This window comes from Oryctolagus cuniculus, chromosome 2 (assembly GCF_964237555.1).
Source record: "Oryctolagus cuniculus chromosome 2, mOryCun1.1, whole genome shotgun sequence".
NCBI lineage: Eukaryota > Metazoa > Chordata > Mammalia > Lagomorpha > Leporidae > Oryctolagus > Oryctolagus cuniculus.
Window position 1 is genome coordinate 46800734 of NC_091433.1, and position 22545 is coordinate 46823278.

General features: G+C 54.8%; 2 protein-coding genes across 7 annotated transcripts in view; one reads left to right on the forward strand and one right to left on the reverse strand.

Annotated features, from left to right (window-relative positions):
- Window positions 1–5185: 5185 nt before the first annotated feature.
- CHRNA2 (cholinergic receptor nicotinic alpha 2 subunit) lies at window positions 5186–19989 on the forward strand. Of its 2 annotated transcripts, XM_017337945.3 has the most exons (7): window positions 5186–5323; window positions 9100–9337; window positions 10537–10688; window positions 11076–11120; window positions 12643–12752; window positions 15855–16872; window positions 18004–19989. In XM_017337945.3, exons 2-7 carry the CDS (start codon window positions 9265–9267, stop codon window positions 18127–18129), a joined length of 1524 nt encoding a protein of 507 aa, XP_017193434.3. In that variant the 5' UTR covers window positions 5186–5323; window positions 9100–9264; the 3' UTR covers window positions 18130–19989. The 2 variants fall into 2 exon arrangements, with proteins under 2 accessions (XP_017193434.3, XP_051687873.2); XM_051831913.2 differs by lacking the exons at window positions 5186–5323; window positions 9100–9337; window positions 10537–10688; window positions 11076–11120 and having other exon boundaries at window positions 12640–12752; window positions 15860–16872.
- A 306-nt stretch (window positions 19990–20295) lies between these two features.
- The window catches only part of PTK2B (protein tyrosine kinase 2 beta), a 125904-nt gene continuing 123654 nt past the window's right edge, over window positions 20296–22545 (reverse strand). For all 5 annotated transcript variants that reach the window (XM_051831886.2, XM_051831897.2, XM_051831890.2 and 2 more), the window contains 4 exons: window positions 22474–22520; window positions 21903–22040; window positions 21602–21682; window positions 20296–21333 (listed from right to left, as the gene is read on the reverse strand). In XM_051831886.2, coding sequence (XP_051687846.2) covers window positions 21115–21333; window positions 21602–21682; window positions 21903–22040; window positions 22474–22520 — 485 coding nt within the window. In that variant the 3' untranslated portion in view covers window positions 20296–21114. The remainder of the gene's footprint in view (window positions 21334–21601; window positions 21683–21902; window positions 22041–22473; window positions 22521–22545) is intronic.

The window sequence follows — 22545 nt, forward strand, 5'->3', positions numbered from 1 at the left end:
GATTTGACTTTCCTTGGAGCTCCGGACTTGCATCCCCAATTTCTTACCCAATGTCTGCTGAATGTCTAATGAGCATTTTGAATTTGTCATGGCCAGAATCGAATCCTGCCAGAACATTCCCCATCTTCCTAAGTGGCATCTCCACAGTTCAGTTGCTTAGTCCAAAGAACTTGGAACTGACTCCTGATCCCTGGTTCCCGGTAGCTAATCACTATGTCCTTGAACCTCGTGGCAGCCAGCTAACTGGAGGAAAGGTTGGTTGCAGCTTCCACTGGGAGTCTTTCTTAAAAGCCCAGCCTGGAGCTCACTCCTCCATTCTTCTCAAAGATTTTGTTGACTCCTAATCTCTCCTATTAAATCCCTTTCTTCTCTTTCTATTGAAAATAGCTATAATGATTTCTGGTGCCTACATGCAAATTCGGATACATACAGTATTGTTTGTGAATACATAAATATGTTTATAGAAGTAGCAAAGTGAAGACAAACCTACAGAACAGGATTTGATAAATCCCCCTTTTGAGAAGAAAACGGAAATTTAGAAATGGGGGCTCCCTTTTCAGGTAGGAATCGTCTTTTGTGAAGAGGAAGCTATGACGCTATCAAGACTCTTTAGTTCCTCCAGGAGCAGTTAACTGACGAATAGCTCTGTCCTGGATTATTCTGTAATTGTAAGTTATAAGACTTCCTGGCTGAATTGCTAAGACACAGATTGAAGGTCTCAATTGCATTTCACTGAGCTCAGCCTATCTCGTGGTCTTCCACTATGTGTAGTGCTCTCTGAGGTACACAGAGATAAGAACTCACTCAGTGGGCTACACACAGAATATCTTTTTAAAATGTAAATCTAATGCCCATGTCTGGTAATTTTAATATTTATGAAATATGTTTTAGTTGATAGCATGAAACATGGCTAAGTTGATATATGTTTTAGATGATATCTAAATATGACTGATATAGTAATGAAGGTACATAAGTTATATCTGTTGTTGTTCACCATATTTGTAAAGAACTTATAGTGTGAGCCGGCACTGTGGTATAGCTGGTAAAGCCACCTCCTGCAGCACCAGCATCCCATAAGGGCACCAATCTGAGTCCCAGTGGTCCACTTCCAATCCAGCCCCCTGCTAATACACCTGGGAAAGCAACAGAGGACGGCCCAAGTACTTGAGTCCCTGCACCCACATGGGAGACCCCAAAGAAACTCCTGGCTCCTGGCTTCTGATTGACCCAGCTCCAGCCATTGCTACCATTTGGGGAGTGAATTAGCTGATAGAAGACCTCTCTCTCCATAAATGGCTTTGAAATCAATAAACAAATCTTTATTTTTTTTGAGAACTTATAGTGGTCTCATTAAGTTTTGTTTTGGACTTCCTGCCACCCTACCTCTTTCCCTCCTCTTGCTATAGGCCTTGGTGTCCCAACTCTATTTTTAAAATGGTTCAATTTCTAGGGGTTGAGAGAGGAGTTGACACTGCTGTTCACTGCTGTAAGTGTTTGAGTCAAGTTCAAATTAAAGTTGTTTCCGGCAGTTTTCTACACTCATCCTCCATCTAAATCTTTGCCATTTTTTAGTACAACAAACAAGTTTCTTTAATTCATTCAGCAAGTGCATATACGGGCACTTCAAAATGGTCATGGGATTTATTTTAGTGCAAGAAATTTTTAAATCCATGCATGCAAGGGATCTTTAAAAAGTTCATGGAAAATTCATATTATGAAAAACTGCATAGATTTCTGGGACATTCTTTCAAAGGCATTCTTCTGCTGATATCATTGGTTCTTGGCTGTGTAGTTTCCAAACCTACCTCTCCCTGGGATTCTGTGAACAACTGATACACTGTAATAAGCCCCTTCCTGCCCAGATAGCCAAAAGGAATTCTGTAGTTGGAAATAAGAACCCTATCAGGCATTCCACTTCATGCGCTTTGGCAGAAAGACCTTGGCAGCCATTTTGACCATAGAATCTGAAAATGCCGTGAGCTCATTTTTCCCAGCCTGCTTCAAACCTCGAGTGAAAGCGTGTGAACTAGGCTCAGTTCACCATCTGCACCAGCCAGACTTGGAGTGGGAGCAGAGGAGAGACTTGGTCCGAGCTTCCAGGAGCAGAGGGCCATCCGTGGATCCATGGTCTCTGGCCGGCAGGCAGGGGTGGTGGCGCGGCTCTGAGACTCCCAGCCTTCAGCTGCAGCTGGGCTGGCCTCACAGGTCTCGTCCTGCAGGATCGCACAGGCAGTGGACTTTGCTTCTGCTTGTTTTCCAAGCCTGTGCCCAAAATAATAAAGCCCCCGTCATCCTCCCACAGTGTCCCTCTGGTGCTCTCTACTGAGCGTGTTTAACATTCTGCACACTCTGAAAGAGAAATGTTTACAGAAATATTTCAGGAAAAGGAAGGCAACAAATTGTTAACTGCCCGCATGGCTAAAATCCAAGTTCAAATTTTGATCTTGTTGCCCAATCATTGGATTGGTTTAATTCACAGCACTGACTGGGGAGAAATGAGACTCTAAGAAGTGGGCTAGTTCCCATGACAAATGTGCTGGCGCCTCCCTTGACAATGAAAGATTTTTCTCCTGTTTGATGAAAGCTCTCCTACCTAAGCTGCAAATTCTATAACAACATTAACTGAAAGAGGTACCATGCCCGCGGAAGCTTCCTTTGTGTGCCTCTCTACTACCCCTCCCTGCCTTCAGAAAAGAACTAAAGGCAGAAGAAGCACGCAGGTCTCAGCAAGCCAGTTAAGAAGGCAGAGAGCGTGGGAAGAGAGAAAGCATAGCCCGATCTGCAGGGTGTCGCCCTGTTAATCTGCTGAGTGTGCGTAGAAGGGGATTCTTTAGGTCCTAGAATTGTCTTTGTTCCTTCTCTGCTATTGTAATAGAATATCCCAGACTGAGAAATTGACTAAAAAAAAAAATTTATTTCTCATACTACTGGAGGGTGAGAAGTTCAAGATCAAGATGGCGACAACTGCTGAGGGCCTCTTTGCTGTGTTACATTGTGGCGGAAGGCATCATATAGCAAGAGGGGGAAAGCACACACACTCGTCTGTCTTCCTGTTCTCATAAAACCATGAACGCAGTCCTGGTGAGATGGGAAGGCAGGCAGTGGGCACAGGAGCTGGAGACCGGCAGCATCCAAGCCTTGTGCACTGCCCAGCTACCATCACCTCCATGCCAATTCAACATGACTAAAGACTGGGCACATCCACTCCACTCCTTGTGCAGCTACACCTCACTCTCCTTCGTTCACCAGAGACCTGGACAGCTCTCCGGAGCCCCACCCCTCCCTTGAACATCCCTTCAGGCCCTGCCCTGAGCACCACACAGAAGCTCAAAACCCCAGATTCCTGCTTTCTCAGCCTTCCTTGATCGGGCTCCTGGGTACATGGTCAATCAATTGCTTCTGTCCTGACCTTTGCATTGGGAGCTAGTGACACGCAGAAGCACCGACAGAGAATTAATTGTGGCAGCAGTGGCAGTGCAGCAGGAATGATTGGTTTCCAAGGACAGCAGTGACAGCAGCACTAGTGCCCGTGATAGGTTTTGCATCCAGTTCTGCAGCAATGGGGCCCGGGCTGCTGGCATGGGACCGATTTGGACAGCTAGATAGAGCAAGGCTCCCCATGTTCTCTCCTGTCCTCCCCGCAGGTCCCTGGCTTTCTACAGGCTGCTGTGAACTATCATTGCCTTTAGCCAAATTGCTTTCTGCTCACATTCGTCTGTAGGTTTTATGGCTTGCAAACTTGAATCCTGATGATATCATCTGTCTTACTCTTTCCCTCCCTCCCTCCCTCCCCCCTTCCTTCCTCCCTCCCCTCATCCCTCCCTCCCCTCATGCCTCCCTCCCCTCATCCCTCCCTTCCTCCCTCCCTCTCTCCCTTCCTTCCTTTTTCTTCCCATCTCTGGAAGAAGCATGCATGCATCCAACGTCACATACATATGCACACGTATAGGAGCACATATGTTAGAGGTATGTACATATGGTGAAGTATTAGCTATTATTGATAGTGGGAATGAGTGCTTTCTTTTTTGCTCTCAGAGATGATACTAGCAGTGACATACACATGAGTAAACCTAACGTGTGTGTGCGCATCACAGCTCCCTGTCCCAGCACTTTGCAATATTTATACCAATTCATTCACTCCTCACAATAAGTCTAGGAAACAAATAATTCACATCCTGCTGTTACAGTGAGGAAACTGAGGCACGAGAAGCTTCTAGAGACCTCTCCAAGACGACACAGCTGTTAAGAAACAGAGCCAGAAAGCAAACCCTGGCAGTTCATGTTTTGGACTGCTACTTTTAACAAAATAAGGGAGATAGGATGACAAGTAGCTTGATGGGGAGGCCAAGCGCAGCGGGTCTCAGGATGGCCCGGTGAGCTCATTTGGGGGCCGAGGGGAAAGTAGGACGGAGTGTGGGGCTGTCCACTAGGTGGCGCTGCTGTCAAGATCACAGGGGCTGAGAGTCATCCTGCATGGGAAGAGGAACAGGAGAAAAGGAGGCAAAGAATCAGTTTATAGGCTTGGAAGGGGACGACTTTGCTTCTCTGGAAGACAGAAGGCAAAGTCACCTGCAAGGGGGCTAAGAAGGGACAACCAAGCAACCAAACAAGGCAGCGGCTCAGGGGAGCCGGTGGTCTTGCAGCTGTGGTGCAGGGAGAAGGGGAGGAGAGAACGGTCAGCAGCCAGCCCGTGGCTCTGTCCTTGCTCCCAGTAACAGCTCTATCAACAGCCAGGTCCTGGATCCACGAGAGCCAACCCTGTGGGGGAGCGCAAGGGGTCCAGATAGTGACCCTGGAGCACAGGGTCCTTCAGAGCAGGGAGCGGGCATCACAGCCTGCATCACCAGACAGCAGGAAGGCAGATCTGCATCTGTCCCCACTGGACATAGGCTGGATAGTCACAGGCTCCTCCCCCCTCCCCGAGATAGAGAGAGAGAGCGAGCTTGTTAAGCTAGCTGCTAGCCTCCCTCCTGAGGTCGGGCTGGGGTTTTACCTGCAGAATCTTCCATGCCAGTCTCTCCGGGACACTCTCTTCCATAGCATCTGCATGACGCCTTCTCAGGAAAACTGACCTCCTTGCAGAACCTGTGCAGCCATCCACCGGAAGCCGATCTGACTCTCACAGTAAGGTCTCCCTCAGCTTAGCAGGGTGTCTCCTGACCCTTCAAGCTTCTGCGTCTATTTGCTCACACAATGAAGTGACCACACTCCATCCTGCACCTGCCAATTCATTTCTGGGGGCACTCTCATCGGCTGCCCGGAACCTCTAAGCCAGGCTTGTTCTCTGGGTCCTTGAATGGCCTGTCTTCTCCAGGGACCACAGGTAAGAAAGTGCCCCTAGGGCTCATGCTGGACATATTGTGCATGCGGGGAGGCTGTGGGTGTGGCCAAAAGGACGCCAGCAGCTTCCTGTGTCCTGAGCTCCTTATTACCGCATGCTTTAATAAGACTACCAGATACCAGTGGTATCTGACTTGGAAGGCAGCGGGGGCTTCATCGCTGGGTTTGCTGGGAGGATGGCTTTTGAGGAGCACACCCCCTCAGCTAGTGTGCGAGCAGGGCTCCTGACCTGTCACCCGGCACCCGGCCTTGAGAGGCAGGCTTCTGCGGCTGGGCAGGTCATTGAGCAGAGCAGATACAGGAGCTGGAAGTTTGCTCTCAGTCTCCTAAGCTCTTCCAAGGAGATTATTCGGACGAAGACACAGTGTCACGTCCTCTAGCAAGGGGCACTTTGCAGGATGCGGGACAGACAGTTGCGGAGGCACTGGGATTCCCGTGCTCGGGGGAGTTGTGGGCTCTGGAGGGCAGAGAGGGCCAGGGTGGTCCTTGTGCAGAGAGTATCGTGGCCTGGTGGGTGAGAACTTGTAAACGAGCTACAGTAGGAAGATGGACAGGGAAGAGAGGCCAAATTGTCCTGAGTTCAAAGGACCCAGGTGAATGAAGGGAGGCTGCAATGAGCATGCGGAAGAGGGGAGGGGTGGTCTAGACACTGGCACACATCAGCAGCGAAACAAGCCCCAGGGGCTCTTGGTGCCCAAGCACTTTGTACCATGCAATACTGCTGGCCTAGGCTTCTCCGTGCACCCATTTACGAAACCCACTTGACATCTGGCATTATCACCCACTGCCATGCCCTCCGCCACACCTGCCAATCCAGCCATGTCGAAGATCAGAGTCCAGAGCTCTTTGTCTTTTAAAACCTTTGTAATGGGACGTGGAAGGTTACTTCAGTTACTACCAATTGCCTGGAACAATTTTACCTTTGGCTTCCAGCGACAAATGAATGCAATTGCCATAGTGGCTAGCTACAAGGGATGCAGATTTGAGACATCTTGCAGGAATATGTGGATTGCAGCTCATGTGCGGATTTTCTCAGGGGTCTGGGACTTCTCTGCTAGATCTCTGGCATGCCTGATACACATGGGGAGAAATGTTTCTTTTATTTAATACATTCGGTTAGAGGCGAAGCAGATCACAGCCTGGGAATTTGCAGCTGGGATACTGGTTGGAAGAAGGAGCTAGGGGATCTGCACATGGAGGAATCTTCTAGAAACTTGGATTCAGCTGAGCCCAGCTTTGGGGTGTGCTGTCTGTCCCTGCTTATCACCCATCCCTCCACAAACCCCAGTTCTGGTGGCTGCCTAGCAGTGACAGTAGCAATACTAGGATTTGTAGGACACAGGCCAGTGAGGGCTGAGTGGCTCACACAAAGCCGCTCTCCTGGCTGGCGGCGTCCCCAGTCCTTTTCCACATTTTAGAAGCTGAAGCCGGAGAGTGAACCTCACTCAGCTTTACCACTTTAGAGTGAACCTCAGCTTTACCACTTAAGAGTGAACCTCAGCTTTACCACTTTAGAGTGAACCTCAGCTTTACCACTTTAAACTTCATGGCCTGGGGCAAATCAGCTTCCCTGATTGGTTCTTTAATTTACACAAAAAGGCATAATAATAGTTCTTCCCCACACCTTCCTAGGGATGAGGTGAGGCCCACAGGGCTGCAAGGCCCTGTACACCTGGAGAACACCCAAATGCAAGTTCTCAAGAGAACCTTACAGGTGTTAGCCTCAAAGGAGACCCTGGACTGCGCTCTCCCTGAGCTTAGCCAGCCCTGATTTCCAACATCTGACAACCAATGAGCAGTCAACCTCACACTCCCCTGAATGCATTTTCTGATGCAGCAAACTCCAGATGGTGCTGAAACGAGGCGATATTTAAGTCACTGACACGCACAGGTAAATTAGGCAGGCCACAGGTCCCCCAAGGGAGAGAGGATGAAAGAGAGAAAAGGTACCAGAAAGTCAGCTCTGTGGTTGTCTGATGGAGTGAGCGAAACAGAGCAGAGAAAAAACCTCACCTGCTTTGCAGTGTCTCCTGGGTTGTTAGTGTGGCAACCCCAGGGTCTCTAACTTCCATGTCTCAGAGGTCTAATAGGGTCCTCTGGCCCCCACCCCGGGAGGGCTGTGAGACAGCCCTTGGAAATGCTTTACTATCTCAACTAGCACCAGTTTATGGTGGGCACTGTGGAATGTAGAAAGATGTCAGAAGGAAGTAAGGATTGCCTCCAATCCCTGCACCCGGGGAAGGCACAGGTGACCTACAGGCACTTAGGGGAAAAAGACTGACAGAAGAGCAATGTGGCGATGACGCCTTTGTCTGGAAATGCTAGCCATGCTCTTTCCTGTGCCATGGGTCTGCCTGAGAGGAGCCCCACAGGCCAGGCCCTGCCCCCGTGAGGGACAGAGGTCCCAGACCTCACCAGCACCACAAAAGCTGCTGGGGCCCAGCCCAGGGTGAGCACCACCCCAACCTCATGCGTAGTTTGCAGGGGGCATGGTAGTTCTCATCCAAGGAGTCCCCCAAAAAGCCCGTGGGAGAGGCTGTCCCCCGGGGCGCCCCTTCCTGAGAGAGCTCTCCCCCACAGCTCAGAGCAGGCATCTTCCAGGAACCAGGGGGTCTGTTCTTCCTGCCTACATTTGTCCTGACCAGGAAGGAAGCAGAGACCTGTGAGAGAGTTAGGAAGAAGCGCATAAACTGGGGACAGGAGTGAGGTGCGTGTGACACGGGGGTGAGTGTGCGCAGCTGCTGGCCGGGGTGGTATCTCCAGAGGGAACAGCAGACAAAAGGAACTCTCTGTTTCTAATGGGTCTTTGAATTAAAATCTCCAGGACACCACTCTGGAAAAGCCGGCTGTTACTGTCTGTCCCAGAAATTGCAACACACGGAGGCTCATATCAGGCGGCTCCCACCCCACGCTCCCCCCAGTTGACACAAAGCATCACTGCTGGAGGCCATTGGGTCACACTGCCCTGCCAGCACCTGGCCTGGCCTCACTGTGGTCGGGAGCTTCCCTGAGAACAATCCTGTTTGCTCCCTGCACCTGTGCTGGGAGGTAGGCAGGGCAAGGAGTGTGCGAGACTTGTCTTAGATACAAGACAAAATCCCAGCAGGGCTGAGTGGCTTGGCTGGGGCTCCAGGTCAGTTTGCAATGTCCAGGCCAGTTCTCTTCTCAGGGTGGGGTGCTGGGGCAGGTCTGGGGAGAAACAGGGCTTCAGCGATGTCTGGAATCACAGACGGGGTGGACTGGGAGAATGAGAATGAACCAGCTCGGAGCAGCTTCCTGACTCCGTAACAGTCATTCTGATTCTCTCATGCACCTGCCAGTTTACTTCTAAAGCACTGCAAAATTGTGCTAAATATGCAAATAAAATTGTGCTAAATATGCAAATAACATAAAAGTTACCATTAGTGGTATTTAGTGCATTTGAAACATTGTCCAATCATCACAACTCTAGCTCCAGAACGTTCTCATCTTTCCAAAAGCAACTCCTAAGCCCATTATCTACACTGAGAGGCAGTGCTATGGGTACCCAAACAGACAACATCCCATCCTTACTGGAAAATAAGAAGGGTTGTTGAAGAGAAAGACAGCTCATTTGAATGTGTAAACTTTTTAAGGTCCTATCCAATATGTCATTTCAGTGGCATGGTTTAAATCGATACCATGAAAAATGATGTTAGCTTCAAACTACTGCTTTTCCCACTCCTTCCCTTATGGAACATGCGAGCCCTTCACTGCCACCCTTGACCTTGGTGTCACCAGGACCCTTTCTGCATCGGCTGTGGTGTGCTGGCCTGTGTCACCCACCCTACAGGCTGAAGAGAGTCGGTCTGGAGGCTAGGGGCAGCCACGTGGACTCCTTGGAGGCCTTGCCGGGCAAGCAGGCTGAGGGCTGACCCAGGGAAAGCCACACCTCCCTCTGAAGCCATGAGCTGCTCGCACCCAGCACTCCGGGCCTTGAGGAAGCTTGGTCTGTGCTGGCTGCTCCTGATCCCAGCAGGTGAGTGGGGGTGACACCGGGACTTCACTCCCCAACGGTGAGCTCACTCGCCCTGGGGAAGGTTCTCCTGCAGGAGAACCCACTGCAGCTGTCAAAGCTGCAGCGGACGTAAGAGGTCACCGGCGAGGCCGCTGGGGTGCAGGGAGAAGGTGGAGGGGCAGTCATGGCTGGGTGTCCCCGAGCTTCTGAGTTCCTCATCTGCAAGATGCAAACCAGACTGTGGGCCTCCCAGGGCTACTGGGAAGATTCAACAAAAGTTTGTGACCGGCACCTGGGCTACCGCGGGCACTCAGGACGCACACGGTGGGTCTTGTTGTAGTCCCACTTTCTATCCCAGAGGGTGTGGATGTGTTTTTCTGGATCTGAAAGCAGGAATTCTCAACTCGCTCGGTGGCTGAGCCCTGAAGTGATGAGCCCGTTTGCAAAGCGTGGTCAAAACTGACATGTGCAAGGCTGGTGCTGCGGCTCACTAGGCTAATCCTCCGCCTAGCGGCGCCGGCACACCGGGTTCTAGTCCCGGTTGGGGCGCCGGATTCTGTCCCGGTTGCCCCTCTTCCAGGCCAGCTCTCTGCTGTGGCCAGGGAGTGCAGTGGAGGATGGCCCAAGTGCTTGGGCCCTGCACCCCATAGGAGACCAGGAAAAGCACCTGGCTCCTGGCTTCGGATCAGCGCGGTGCGCCGGTCGCAGTGCACCAGCCACGGCGGCCATTGGAGGGTGAACCAACAGCAAAGGAAGACCTTTCTCTCTGTCTCTCTCTCTCTCTCACTGTCCACTCTGCCTGTAAAAAAAAAAAAAAAAAAAAAAAAAACAACTGACATGTGCAATCCCACCAGACAATTTTGCAGGGCTTCCCTAGCTGCTAAGAGCTTGTCCATGCTGGCGGTTCAGGAAAAATGCAGGGGCCAGCACTGCCCCTGCTTCCCCTCTGCCATCATTGTTCCCCTCTTTCTTGTCTAATATCTAATTTCTTGAGCTGACTTCTGTGTTGTGTGCCCTGAGCTCTGATAAAAATGATCATGTTGACCCCTTAACAGCGTTCTGAGATAGGAGCTGAAGTAGCATCCCCATTTGCCAGATCTGCAGACTGAGGCTCAATGGAGTTGAGTGGCTCTGATGGAATGGGAGGTGGAGAGGAAGCTGAGTACCCACCTCAGGACTCCTGGAGACGCCCTCTCTCTCTCTCTCTCCCTGTCCCACAGCACTGGCACAGCAAGGCTCCCACACCCATGCTGAGGACCGCCTCTTCAAACATCTCTTTGAGGGCTACAATCGCTGGGCGCGGCCTGTGCCCAACACGTCGGATGTGGTGATTGTGCGCTTCGGGCTGTCCATCGCTCAGCTCATTGACGTGGTGTGCCTGTCCTCACCTCCCTCGGGCTCAGCCCCTGGCAGGATCCCCCCCCCCACCCCCGTGCTGCCATCTCCAGCCCAGTCACAGCATGGTCCCCGGGGTGGCTTGGGGCGGCTGCCCCCAGCTCCCTCCACCATCTCAGCCCTGGAGCTGCCTCCTCGCCGCACAAGCCTGGGTTTCTAGACACGAGTTGAGAGGCCCCACCTGGCCCATGTGACCTGAAAGAGTCCTGGAAAGGCAGCAGTGGGGTGGGGGCTGGGCTCAGGGTGTCAGGGAAGAGGTTCTTCCAGTGCACGGGGACCTAGACCAGCTCCTTCTCCCTCCCCCCATCTTCTGCGCTGGTTCCGCCAGCCTCACTGCTCCTACCCTCTCTCCACTCCTGGCCAGGATGAGAAGAACCAAATGATGACCACTAACGTCTGGCTAAAGCAGGTGAGGGCCCCTCTCCTGGCTGAGGAGGGCGTGGGGCAGGAATCCACTGATCTCAAACCCCGGGGCTCTTACCAACACGGGCCAGGGCGCAGCAAGATTCTGGATCCGCAGGCTACCAAGGAGTAGCAGGAGCCGGCCAGTTGGAGACTGTTTTTGGCAGGTGCGGCGCTCATGGGCTGGCCCAAATCTGGGGTCTGAGATCATCCCTTATAAGGGGCAAAAAACCCTTTTCCTGATAGTAGGCATTTCACTGGCCCTGCCTCTGAGGAAGTGTCGCCCAAGTCCCACATGAGATGTTGGATGCTCGTTTTCCAGCTGATGAGAGCCAGAGGCAGAGTGCAGCCAGGCTGGATGAGGGGGAGCCCGGGAGTGCCCAGCTCGGAACCCCAGGAGCCTTCTGGGAGAACCATGAGTGTTCAGTGGCCATGCTGCCTAGGAAACTACCCCAAAGCTTGCCTGCTAAAACCAGCAGCCAGCCTGCCGAGTCCCATGGTCTTGATAACCGGGAGCTGGTGTGGTTTCTCCTGGTTTGTGTGGTGCCTACTGCATGCTTGGTGGTGCTTGGTCGGTGGCTGGTCTAGGAGAGCATTACTCACCCACCCATCTATCCTTGGCAGGGATGTTTGGAAGGTTCGGGAAGGTTCTGGAAGGCTGGACCCACCTGGGCCCCTCCCCCAGGCCCGCCCAGGGTTTCTCTGCTTGGTCTCTCCATAGTGGGGGGAGGGGGTAGACTCCTCACTTGGTGGCTCAGAGATCCTGGAGGGGAGGGTCCAGAGAGGCAGGGAGAGAAAGCCACTGGTCTGTTACAGCCCAGAAAGTGTCCGTGCTACCCCGTTCTGTGGGTCCCAGGGCCCAGCTGGCCTCGGGGAGGGGCCCTTGATTCCACTTCTTGCTGGGAAGAGAGCCAGAGAGTGTGGCTGGCTCGGAAGCGCCACTGGCGGGCTGGACTCAGGGACTCAGGGACAGAGGGAGACCGGCCTAGATAGATGAAGTGGCTGCTTGCTTGGGCTTCCTGCGCTGGGTGCGGAGGGGAGGAAAGAACGCGGGCCGTGATACCCGGCAAGCCTCTCACACTCTCCTCGTCTGTAAAGTGGGGGTAACGTAGCCGCATTTGCTTGGGAAAATTGATTAACATACCCCATTTTGAAATAATAATCCACCCCAAGTTGGCATACGCATCAATCAACCAAAATGTTGGTTGAACCTGAAAACTTGACTGATGGGCTGGAGAGAGAAGGATAAATTGATTTGGAGGAGAAAACCAGATTCACTGCGTTGGTGAACGCAGAGATGGGACCCCTGGGTGGCTTGCAGGCCGCGGGAAGTTACCCAGAACCACTGCGCTCCCCGGGGAGGCTGCTTCCCACCCGCCTGGCCTCGGCTCTCTCATGGGTCAACTGGGGAACTTGACACCTGCCCTGCAGCCCCTGCGCGCGCGGCTCCCCCACCGAGGGTCTGGGAGCTTGGCCCAGCTTGGGGCGTCCTCTGCCCCTGGGTTGACCCAGCGCCCTCCCGGTCCCAGGAGTGGAGCGACTACAAGCTGCGCTGGAACCCCGCCGACTTTGGCAACATCACCTCCCTCCGCGTCCCCTCGGAGATGATCTGGATCCCGGACCTTGTCCTCTACAACAAGTAGGAAGCCGCGGGGGGGGGGGGGCCGGGGAGGGGCGGGGCACAGGGCGCCTCCTGGTGTCTTCACCTGCTGCCTCTGTCCACTCGATTGCTAAGGCTTTCTCCCCCTCCCCCTTTCTCTTGGTTCCTCCTCCATTTCGATCCTTTCCTTCTCTCACTCATAACGCCAACTTCCTGAGCCCCAGCTGTGTATAGTGCCCACACTGTGCTGGCGGGACAAAGATTTGCCAACACCGAGTGCTCTTGGCAAACTGTGGTACAGCCTCTGCCTAAAGGCAGGAGTTTGGCAGATGGTGGTGGTGTTGCAACAGGTTAGTGGCATCCTTGGTGCGGGTGGAAGGGGACACACCCACCTGGTGTGTGTGTGTGTGTGTGTGTGTGTGTTTTAATGCTTGTTAATGTGTTTTCATCTACCACTTACAAGGCAAAACAATGGCGGACTCGGGGTAGGGGGTGGTGAGGCTTGTTACCGTGTCTTCTATCCTCTAGTTCATTCCCCAGATGCCTGCAACAGCCAGGGCTGGGCCAGGCAGCAGCCAGGAGCCCAGAACTCCATTTTCTGCTTGCCTCCTAGATTCATTAGCAGGAACCTGGGTCGGAAGCAGAGCAGCCAGGAGTTGAACTGGCACATCTCCTATGAGATACGGGCATTCCGAGTCCTGGCCTAAGCCTGCCGAGCACAATGCCTTTCCTGTTTTATTTTTTAATTGTCTCGTATTCAAGGCCAAAAAGACCCGTCATTGAGCATTAAGACTAGAAGCTCATAGGGGCCGGCGTTTTGGTGCAGGGAGTTAAGCTGCAACGCCAGCATCCAACATGAGTGCTGGTTCAAGTCCCGACTGCTCCACTACCAATCCAGGTCCCTGTTAATGGGTCTGAGAAGGCAGCAGAAGATGGCCCAACTGCTTGGTCCCCTGCCACCCACGTGGGAGACCAGGATGGAGTTCCTGGCTACTGGCCTGGCCCAGCTACGATCCTTGTTGCTGCTCTCTGGGGTGTGAACCAGCTGGTGGAGGTCTCTCTCTCTCTCTCTCTCTCTCTCTCTCTCTCCTTCTCTCCCTGCACCTCTGCCTTTCAAATAAACAAATAAGTGTTTTTAAAAAAAGTCCAGAAGTTCATAGGAGGCAGGGACGAATCTAAAGAGAGCCCTGGAGAACAAAAACAAACGAATAAGTATCTTTTTAATAGAAGAAATGAAAAACAATTTGCTTTCATTTGTGTGTTTGATATCAGGTAATGCTTCATTTAGAAGTCAAGACGCTAAGATGAAAAGATTTGGTGTTCTGTTCATCTAAAACTGTTTTCTAAAATGGGGCAGTAATGGGCACCACGTCCTTGGGCTGTGAGTAGATATGAAGAAGAGTGTGGTCAAATAATTTTGGGCCACATTATGTGTCTTAAAGCAGCCCCGCACCCCCTTGGTCCTGCAATGGCAGGGCAGGGTAATACCCTGGCTGTCGTCACATGTTCCCTGCAAACAAACCCATGTAGCCCAGCGTTTCCCAATGCCTTTGATCCTACTTCAGAAATGCTATTTTTAAACAATAAATAAAGAGCAAAAAGGAAAGCAACAATGATTTCTTACACACTGTCCAGCAGCCCTGGGCAGGCCCCAGACCTTTTCACCTAAGCCCCGCGCCGGTCTGGCTCTGCAGGCACGAGTGCCGCAGCAGGAGTCACCCACCCGCTCTGCTCTGTGCCGTAGCCGGCACCCAGGAGCCTTCCTGTCTGCTTGCTGTGTGATCCAGCAGAGGTCCGGAGCGAGGCCCTAATGTCAGGCTGGCCGTGGAGTTTGGGGCTCAGTAAGGCTCTGGCCGGTGTGGCTGATTGTCATCAGATTTACCCTCGGACAGGACAAAAGCCTAAACCAGACTCCTGCAAGCATTCAGCGGGTGCCCACGACCCAAGTTTACAGCTGCAGGCCATAAGGAAAAGGCCATTGCTTTCCCCAAGACGGGTGCATGTTGCCATCTAGTGGTGATTGAGTGTGATGACCAAAATGGCTTGTTTGATGCGTTTCCAGGTTTCTGTATTGCAACCCTAGCACTATTTCTTGGAGAAAAAAAAAATCCTTAATTCTTCTGATATTCTGGGCTTTAGGGATTGGAGGTGGAAGGGTGGTACATTGAAGACCAGGGCGCGGAGCCCACTGTGCCACCTCCTGGGGTGTCCGGGATTCAGCCCTGCCTTCCTTGGCAACACGGTTCTAGGGGTCCTTGTGGGTCTCTGGATGCCTCATTCCACAGTGTGCCCCCTCTCCTCCAGGCCCCACTCACTCCTCATGCCCACTGCACCAGCCCCAGTGCACCCTGTGGGATTTGTCCTTGTCCCCCAAGGGACCCTCTGCTGGTTTGCACTTCACCTGTGTCTCAGCCAGACCCCACCAGCCAAGCCTTGTTCAAATGGCAGCCTTCACAATGACCGTGCTCAGCCCAGCACGAGGGCATGGGAACACTCAGACTCTCCTCCTAACCTCTCTTGCATCTCATATTCCTCTTCCCGTGTGGCCTGGGTGGCAGCTCTAACAACTGACACATGTTAAATGCATGGATTAAAGGAAGTAGCTCCAACCACAGACATTAGGTCTCTTCTGAGCAAGGAACCAAAAGACCCACATGGAAAAAATGTGATCCCCACCTGAGGGGCCAGCTCACCTTGGCTAGGAAGAGGAATGTTCTCATCAGTGATCACTTTAAATGGCCACTGAAGAAACAGGCAGGCTGCACCTACCTGGCCCCGCGATTCCAAATATCATAAGTAACATAAATTCATCATAAGTAATATACATTATATACTGTTACAAATACATGTACCGTCTGTATGCCAACCAAAATCTATAAAATATCACAACATTAGTAGCGGCTTTAAAAAATTCTTGGTACTTTAATTCCACCTTCGGAATTAAAATGACAGGATTTGAAAAGATAACTGGGGTGGCTAGAAAATCCGTGTGCTGGGAAACACATTTGCATACAACCCACAAGTTGGCTGTGCCTGGCTGTGCCACTGGGGTTCCCCTGCCGCCAGTTCTCTGTACCAGCTCGGCGGGGGGCCAGCGGGTGTGCAAGGTCCCCCTCCCCAGCCCCTCTCCTCACTCCCCAGTGCAGATGGCGAGTTTGCAGTGACGCACATGACCAAGGCCCACCTCCTCTTCACGGGCACCGTGCACTGGGTGCCCCCGGCCATCTACAAGAGCTCCTGCAGCATCGACGTCACCTTCTTCCCCTTCGACCAGCAAAACTGCAAGATGAAGTTCGGCTCGTGGACCTACGACAAGGCCAAGATTGACCTGGAGCAGATGGAGCAGAAGGTGGACCTCAAGGACTACTGGGAGAGTGGCGAGTGGGCCATCGTGAACGCCACCAGCACATACCACAGCAAGAAGTACGACTGCTGCGCTGAGATCTACCCCGACGTCACCTTCTACTTCGTCATCCGCCGGCTGCCCCTCTTCTACACCATCAACCTCATCATCCCCTGCCTGCTCATCTCCTGCCTCACCGTGCTGGTCTTCTACCTGCCATCCGACTGCGGAGAGAAGATCACGCTCTGCATCTCCGTGCTGCTCTCGCTCACCGTCTTCCTGCTGCTCATCACCGAGATCATCCCGTCCACCTCGCTGGTCATCCCGCTCATCGGCGAGTACCTGCTCTTCACCATGATCTTCGTCACCCTCTCCATCATCATCACCGTCTTCGTCCTCAATGTGCACCACCGCTCCCCCAGCACCCACAGCATGCCCCGCTGGGTGCGGGGGATCCTTCTGGGCTGTGTGCCCCGCTGGCTGCTGATGAGCCGGCCCCTGCCACCTGCAGAGCCCCACAGACCTCTAGGCCTAAAGCTCAGCCCCTCTTATCACTGGCTGGAGACCAACGTGGACGCTGAGGAGAAGGAGGAGGAGGCAGAGGTGGAGGAGGGCCGGTGGGCGTGTGCTGGCCGTCCAGCCCCGACACCGGGAGCCCTATATGGCTGCGGGGGCTTGCACCCCAGCGCCTCGGGGCCCAAGGCCCAGCCTCTGCCCCAGGAGAGTGAGCTCCTGCTGTCCCCTCGCATGCAGAAGGCCCTGGAAGGCGTGCACTATATTGCTGATCACCTGCGCTCTGAGGATGCCGACTCTTCGGTGCGTTGGGACTGGGTCGGGGGCTCCTGCTGGGTGACTCTGCCAGCTTAGCAGAGCCCCATCTCAGCTTGGGGTGCTTGCTTGGGCCACCCTGGCCTCCTCCCTTGAGGACCTATCTCCCTTAGCCATGGCCCCTAGGAGTGTGGAATGGACGATGAGAGAGAAGGTCTAGGTGGCCATGCTTAGGACATTGATGGGCAGGTGGCAGAATCCCCTGAGGGTCAAGAAGGCCTCTCAGCCTAATGGGAGGACAGTGAGCCGGACAGGCAGTGAACCTGGCTGTGCCATTTCTGCCTGTTAGCTGATGGCGAGGGAGGGGACTGGAGGACGCCGAGAAGGTATTCCTTCCTCCCAGTGCGTCCATCAGTGTGCCCGTGTAGTCCTGCATGGCCTCTCCCATCTTTCCCTTGCTCCTGGGCACTGTGCACTATTCACCCACAAACTCCAAAGGCCCTTGGCTGTGCCAGGTGGGCTCCAGTCTCCAGCCTCTGCCGAATCCAGGGCTGAGCATCAGAATTCATTCTCTCAACCTCGCCCAGGAAGCAAGGCCAGGCGGTTACCACGTGCGGCCTTGTTAGATAAGAACGTTGGTCACTGTTGAACTTGGGAGCCGCTGGGAATCCAGATGCTGTGCCGCTTCTGGCGAGGCTCTGAGCATGAATTCCACAGGGTCCCCCACCCCTCTGCCCAGCCTGCCCTGACCTCGCCTACCTCTCCTGCAGGTGGAGGGGCGAGGCCTGGGGGAGAGGGGGCAGCGAGTCTTCACCATTTTATAACAGTTGGGTGTTGCATTGAAGTCACTGCAGCTCCCCACCCCCACCCCCACCCCAGAGCCCCTGCCCCTGGGTGGTTCTCCAGGGTCTGTGTGCCCCCAGCCTCCTTCAGTTGAGAGCTGATGGAAAGGGGTATATAGCACAGGGACCACAGGGGAGGGGTGCCCGGGCCTCGAGGTAACCCTGCTTCTCCTCTCTGCCCCATCCTTCTGCCTACACGGACCTTAGCGTCCCAAGGTCTCAGCGGAGCAGTGGCCGCTGTCCCCGTTGTCCATCTGTCTAGGGGCTGTGCATGGGCAGGACAGCTCCCCTTCCCAAGGCCTGGCCTCGGTCGCTATGCACCCCTTTCCACCCACAGGTGAAGGAAGACTGGAAGTATGTCGCCATGGTCATCGACAGGATATTCCTCTGGCTGTTTATTATCGTCTGCTTCCTGGGCACCGTTGGACTTTTTCTTCCCCCGTTCCTGGCTGGCATGATCTGACTCCACGTCCTTCGCGTTGGCTGCCAGGTGGCTCTGCCCAGCAGCTCCTGGCTGTCTTTCCCTCTCTTTGGGGTCAACACCATGTGGCTGCAGGTGCTTCTCTGTGGAGCCCTCACCTGGCCTCATCATGGAAGACTTCTTGGAATGCTCGACCTTGACATTTCCGTACTGACACGGAGAGCCTGCTGGGCACCAAGCTCTGTCTTTGGGTGCTGAGAGCCAGCACAGATGAAGGCACTGGCCCTGCAGGCAGTGATGATCTGGCAGTGCCAAGGTGTGCCAGAGTCAGAGACCCTGGAGGATCAATAAAGACGGAAGGCCCAGTGTACAGGTTGGGACCCAAGGGGGACGGAATTTCAGACCTCAGCAGAGGGGTGCGTGTGGCAGGGGGAGGGTGCCCTGGGGGTAGAAGGGCTACCAGCAAGGTTTTGGATTCAGGAATGAGAACCAGCAGGGCTGAGGTGGGGCTTTCCTGTGCAAAGCAGTGGGAGGAGGCTGGCAGGGCAGCTTGGGCTGTCTTTAAGCCAGCCTCAGAAAGAAGTGAGGGTCTGAGACTGTGGGGTTTGGAGCTGTGTTGGCCAAAGGCGGGGCGATGGGGCTCTTCAGAGAGGTGGGGGAGGAGGAAGCAGGCTACGCAGTGGGATCCAGGGCAGGTCCTCTAGGCGGAGGGGGCAGGTGGTGAGGCCAGTCCTCCCGCCTGGAAGCACTCGCAAGCTTCTAGGCTTCCCCTCAGCTTTCTGCCTCCCCCTTCCTTGCTGTAGAATGGCTCAGCACTGGGGAGCCTCAAGAGGTTTGGCAGAGCTGAGAGCCACCGCCTGCAGGGGCCCCACCTGTCCCTGAACACCAGTGGACCATCTCAGATTCGCAGCTTGTTTGGCCTGGCCTCACTCCCTCCTGGGGGGAGGGGCATCAGCCCGCCTCACCTGAGACTTCAGGATCTTTGGGGGCCCCTTCCATGCCGAACTCAAGTGCAGGGCCTTAGTTCCTGCCCGCAGCACCTGGCACAGCACCCGTGCATGGCGTCAGCCCTCCAGATACTTGTTCTGAGTGGCTGAGGGGAGCAAGCTGGATTGCTTGTTTGGCCCCCAGCACCCCTCTGCCCAGCCTGCCCTGACCTCGCCTACCTCTCCTGCAGGCGGAGGGGCGAGGCCTGGGGGAGAGGGGGCAGCGAGTCTTCACCATTTTGTAACAGTTGGGTGTTGCATTGAAGTCACTGTAGCTCCCCACCCCCACCCCCACCCCAGAGCCCCTGCCCCTGGGTGGTTCTCCAGGGTCTGTGTGCCCCCAGTCTCCTTCAGTTGAGAGCTGATAGAAAGGCGGTATCTAGCACAGGGACCACAGGGGAGGGGTGCCCGGGCCTCGAGGTAAATCCCAAAGCTGCAAATCCCAAAGCTGCAGGCCCTGCCCTCCCTCCCCTCCCCGGAGCCCTCAGCTCTCCCGTTCTCGCACCTGGGAATGAGACACTCCGGGGACCTCGGCTGTTGGACCCAGGGATCGGGCCTCTCTGGAGTCCTGCCCTGCCCCCAGCCGGGACCTCAGCACCTGACAGCTGTGGGCCCCAGGCTCCCCAGACAGTGCTCCGAGCAGGGCGAGCTTCTGGTTTCTGTACCCCCCTTCCAAATCCCCACCCCTCTCCCTGACAGACACCCCGGGAAAGCTGCCTGCCCACTCTGCCTCTGGATCCTCCCTGCTCCCTCCTCCAGGCCCTCTCTCTGGTCCAAGCCCCGAGATTTCAGATCTGCTCATAGTATTCACATCTCCTGTCCATCTGGCATGTGAATAAAGGTTTTGAAATCTGATTTTAAAAGCCAGATCCTCTGGTTTGTAACTGTGTGTCTCTGCAGAGCCAGCCACACCTGTTTCATGAGCACCAGCCAGCCCCCTGCGGAGGCCAGGGGGCTTTGGGACCAGCAGGGAGGTGTGACACGGCCACAGAGGGGACTGCTTGGGGTCAGGGGCCTCTCGATGCCCACCCAGAACAAAGGTGCCCAGGCACACCTGCCACACTGCCTGGCATCACCACGTGCCCTGCTTTGGTTGGGCCCCAGCATCGGTCAGCTCTTGGCCCTGCACCTCCTTGAACACGACAGATTTCTTCCAAGGCTGTGGCTCAAGGTCAACATCCTTCCCCAAGGGGTAGATCCAAGACACAAAACAAACCACAAAGCAAATGGTACAATTTTAATTCAGCCACAAGTCAGATAGAAAGAAGATAAAAGAGTGTTCTACACAAACACGTGAGGGGGGGGAGTAAGAAAAGGGGTGGGAGGACGGGAAAAGGAGAGGGGGAAGAGGAAGGGGCAGCAGGAAGAGAGCAGATTGCGGCCCCAAGTCCTATTTTGGTCTCCATCTCTCATTTCTTCCCTGACACTGGGTTTGCTGACAGCACGGCGTCCTGAGCCCAGATTCCCAATTAGCTTGCTCCTGGACTCTGTCTCAGGTCCTCCCCCAGGAGGGCACACGGCTGTCAGTTTGGGCCAAACTCACATTAAATAAATTCCAATATACACTGTACAAAAAAGCCAGGCCCATCCCCGATCTGGCTGTGACTCCACCTCCAAAATGAAGCCCCTCCCGACCCCTCTGAGCACCAGGGGGCCTCAGAGGGCTGGAGAGGAAGGAGAAAGAAGAGCTGGCTTCCAGTGGGCCTGCCGTGTCCATGCAGTACGCCATCTTGGCTGCAGGGGGCACCATGTGACCCCCTATGAGGCTCCAGCCCTTAAGCTAGGGTAAGGAGGGAGTGGCTGGGGACAGCCACGGCCCCTCTGAGACTTCTGTGTCACCCCTACCCTGTGTCCATTCCCAAAGTCCCCTCTGGCCAGCTGCAGCCCGAGCAGCGGTGTGTGGGGTGGGGAAGGGAGGTCGTGCAAATGGCAAGGGAAGGACTCCCCTTGGCCTTCCTCCGAGAAGACCCACGTGACCAAAGGCAAGGCAGGGAGGTACACGACAGGTGGGGGCAGAGGGCGTAGGCAGGTGGCCGCACTCTCAGTCACTTGCAGGCGGATGGGCTAGGTTGGCCAGAACCTTGGCCTGGTCCACGGCATCGAGCAGGTTCTTGGCGTCCACGGCCAAGGTGTGGGAAGCCGTGAGCATCTGGCGCTTGCACTCCTCACTCAGGGAGGTCACGGCGTTCTGCTGGGCCAGCCGCATCTTGTTGATGAGCTCCGCCAGGTCTTTGTTGAGCAGCTTCTGGGTCCCTTCGATCTGCAGGAAGAGCACACGGGACAGGCTGGGGACCCGTAGGGCTGCCCCATATGTCCCCAGAGGTGGTAGCCACACAGGCTTCTGCCTCCAGCCTTGGTCACAGCAGCCCGGAGGTCCCTGCTTGGATACGCTATGCAAAGCCATTTCCTGGGGCCTCAGAGAAGAGGCTGGGCAGGTGGGCCTTAGGAGCCTCCAGTGGGGAGGACAACCAGGGCCTGGTGGAGGTGAAGGGGACAGCCAACAGCTCTGTCTGGGACAGGACACTCACCTCTGTCCGCGAGGATGACGGCAAGGAGGGCAGGAGGTCGTCCACACTCCCGATGAGCTTCCGCAGGGTCAGCCCCACGTTCTGGGGGAGGAAGCGGCAGTGACGTCACTCCTCGCATTGTGGGAAAGCCACGTTTCCCTTGTGGAGAGCACTCCGGGACGGTGCTTGCCCTGTGTGGCTGCCTGGGGCTGAACTCCCTTCGGCCACCTTGGCTACTGGGCTCTATTGGGCCAGTGGCAAGGAGGTGCAGGCACCCCCTTGGGGTGGGATGAGCTGCCCCCGCCCCCACCCTGGCTCTCACCTTCACCACCACCACGTAGCCCTCGGGGGGCAGCTGGCACAGCTCGTTCTTGAGGTCCAGCACGGCCCGAACCAGCTCCATGACATTGAGGTACACCAAGTCATCAGTCCGGTCCAGGTTGGCCGTGGGCTGGATGGACTGAAGAGAAGCAGACAGCCATGCGGGGTGGGCGCACGAGTCAGAGCAATGCTACCATCCAAGGCAGCCACAGCCCGGTAGGAAAGGACTCTGCTCTGGAGTGAGTGCCCAGTCCTGGGACGAAACCTGTACCCACTCCAGGCTACTGCAGGGGCAGTGGGGGTGCTGGAAGCTATGGGTAGGGGGTTCCAGGGAGGAAGGGGCCCACACCTCCAGGACCCAGGGCTGGATTGGGGGTGGGCCAGAACACAGGAGACTGGTTCTTCCCGAATTGGCTGTGTGGCCTTAGGCAAGACACCCTCCCTCTCTGGGCCACATGCATAGTGTGAGGATGCTGGATGGGGCGTCTCTGAAGGTTTCCCAGTGCACAGGCTGTAGTCTCCTGGAAGCTTGACTCCAGTTTGTTGCCAGCTTTGGTAGAACCAACACCTACCTGCGCACCCAGCCGTGGGGGCTTCTGTGGGGGCGCTGTGAACTCCGCTGCAAGGGAAGGGGCAGTTCTCAG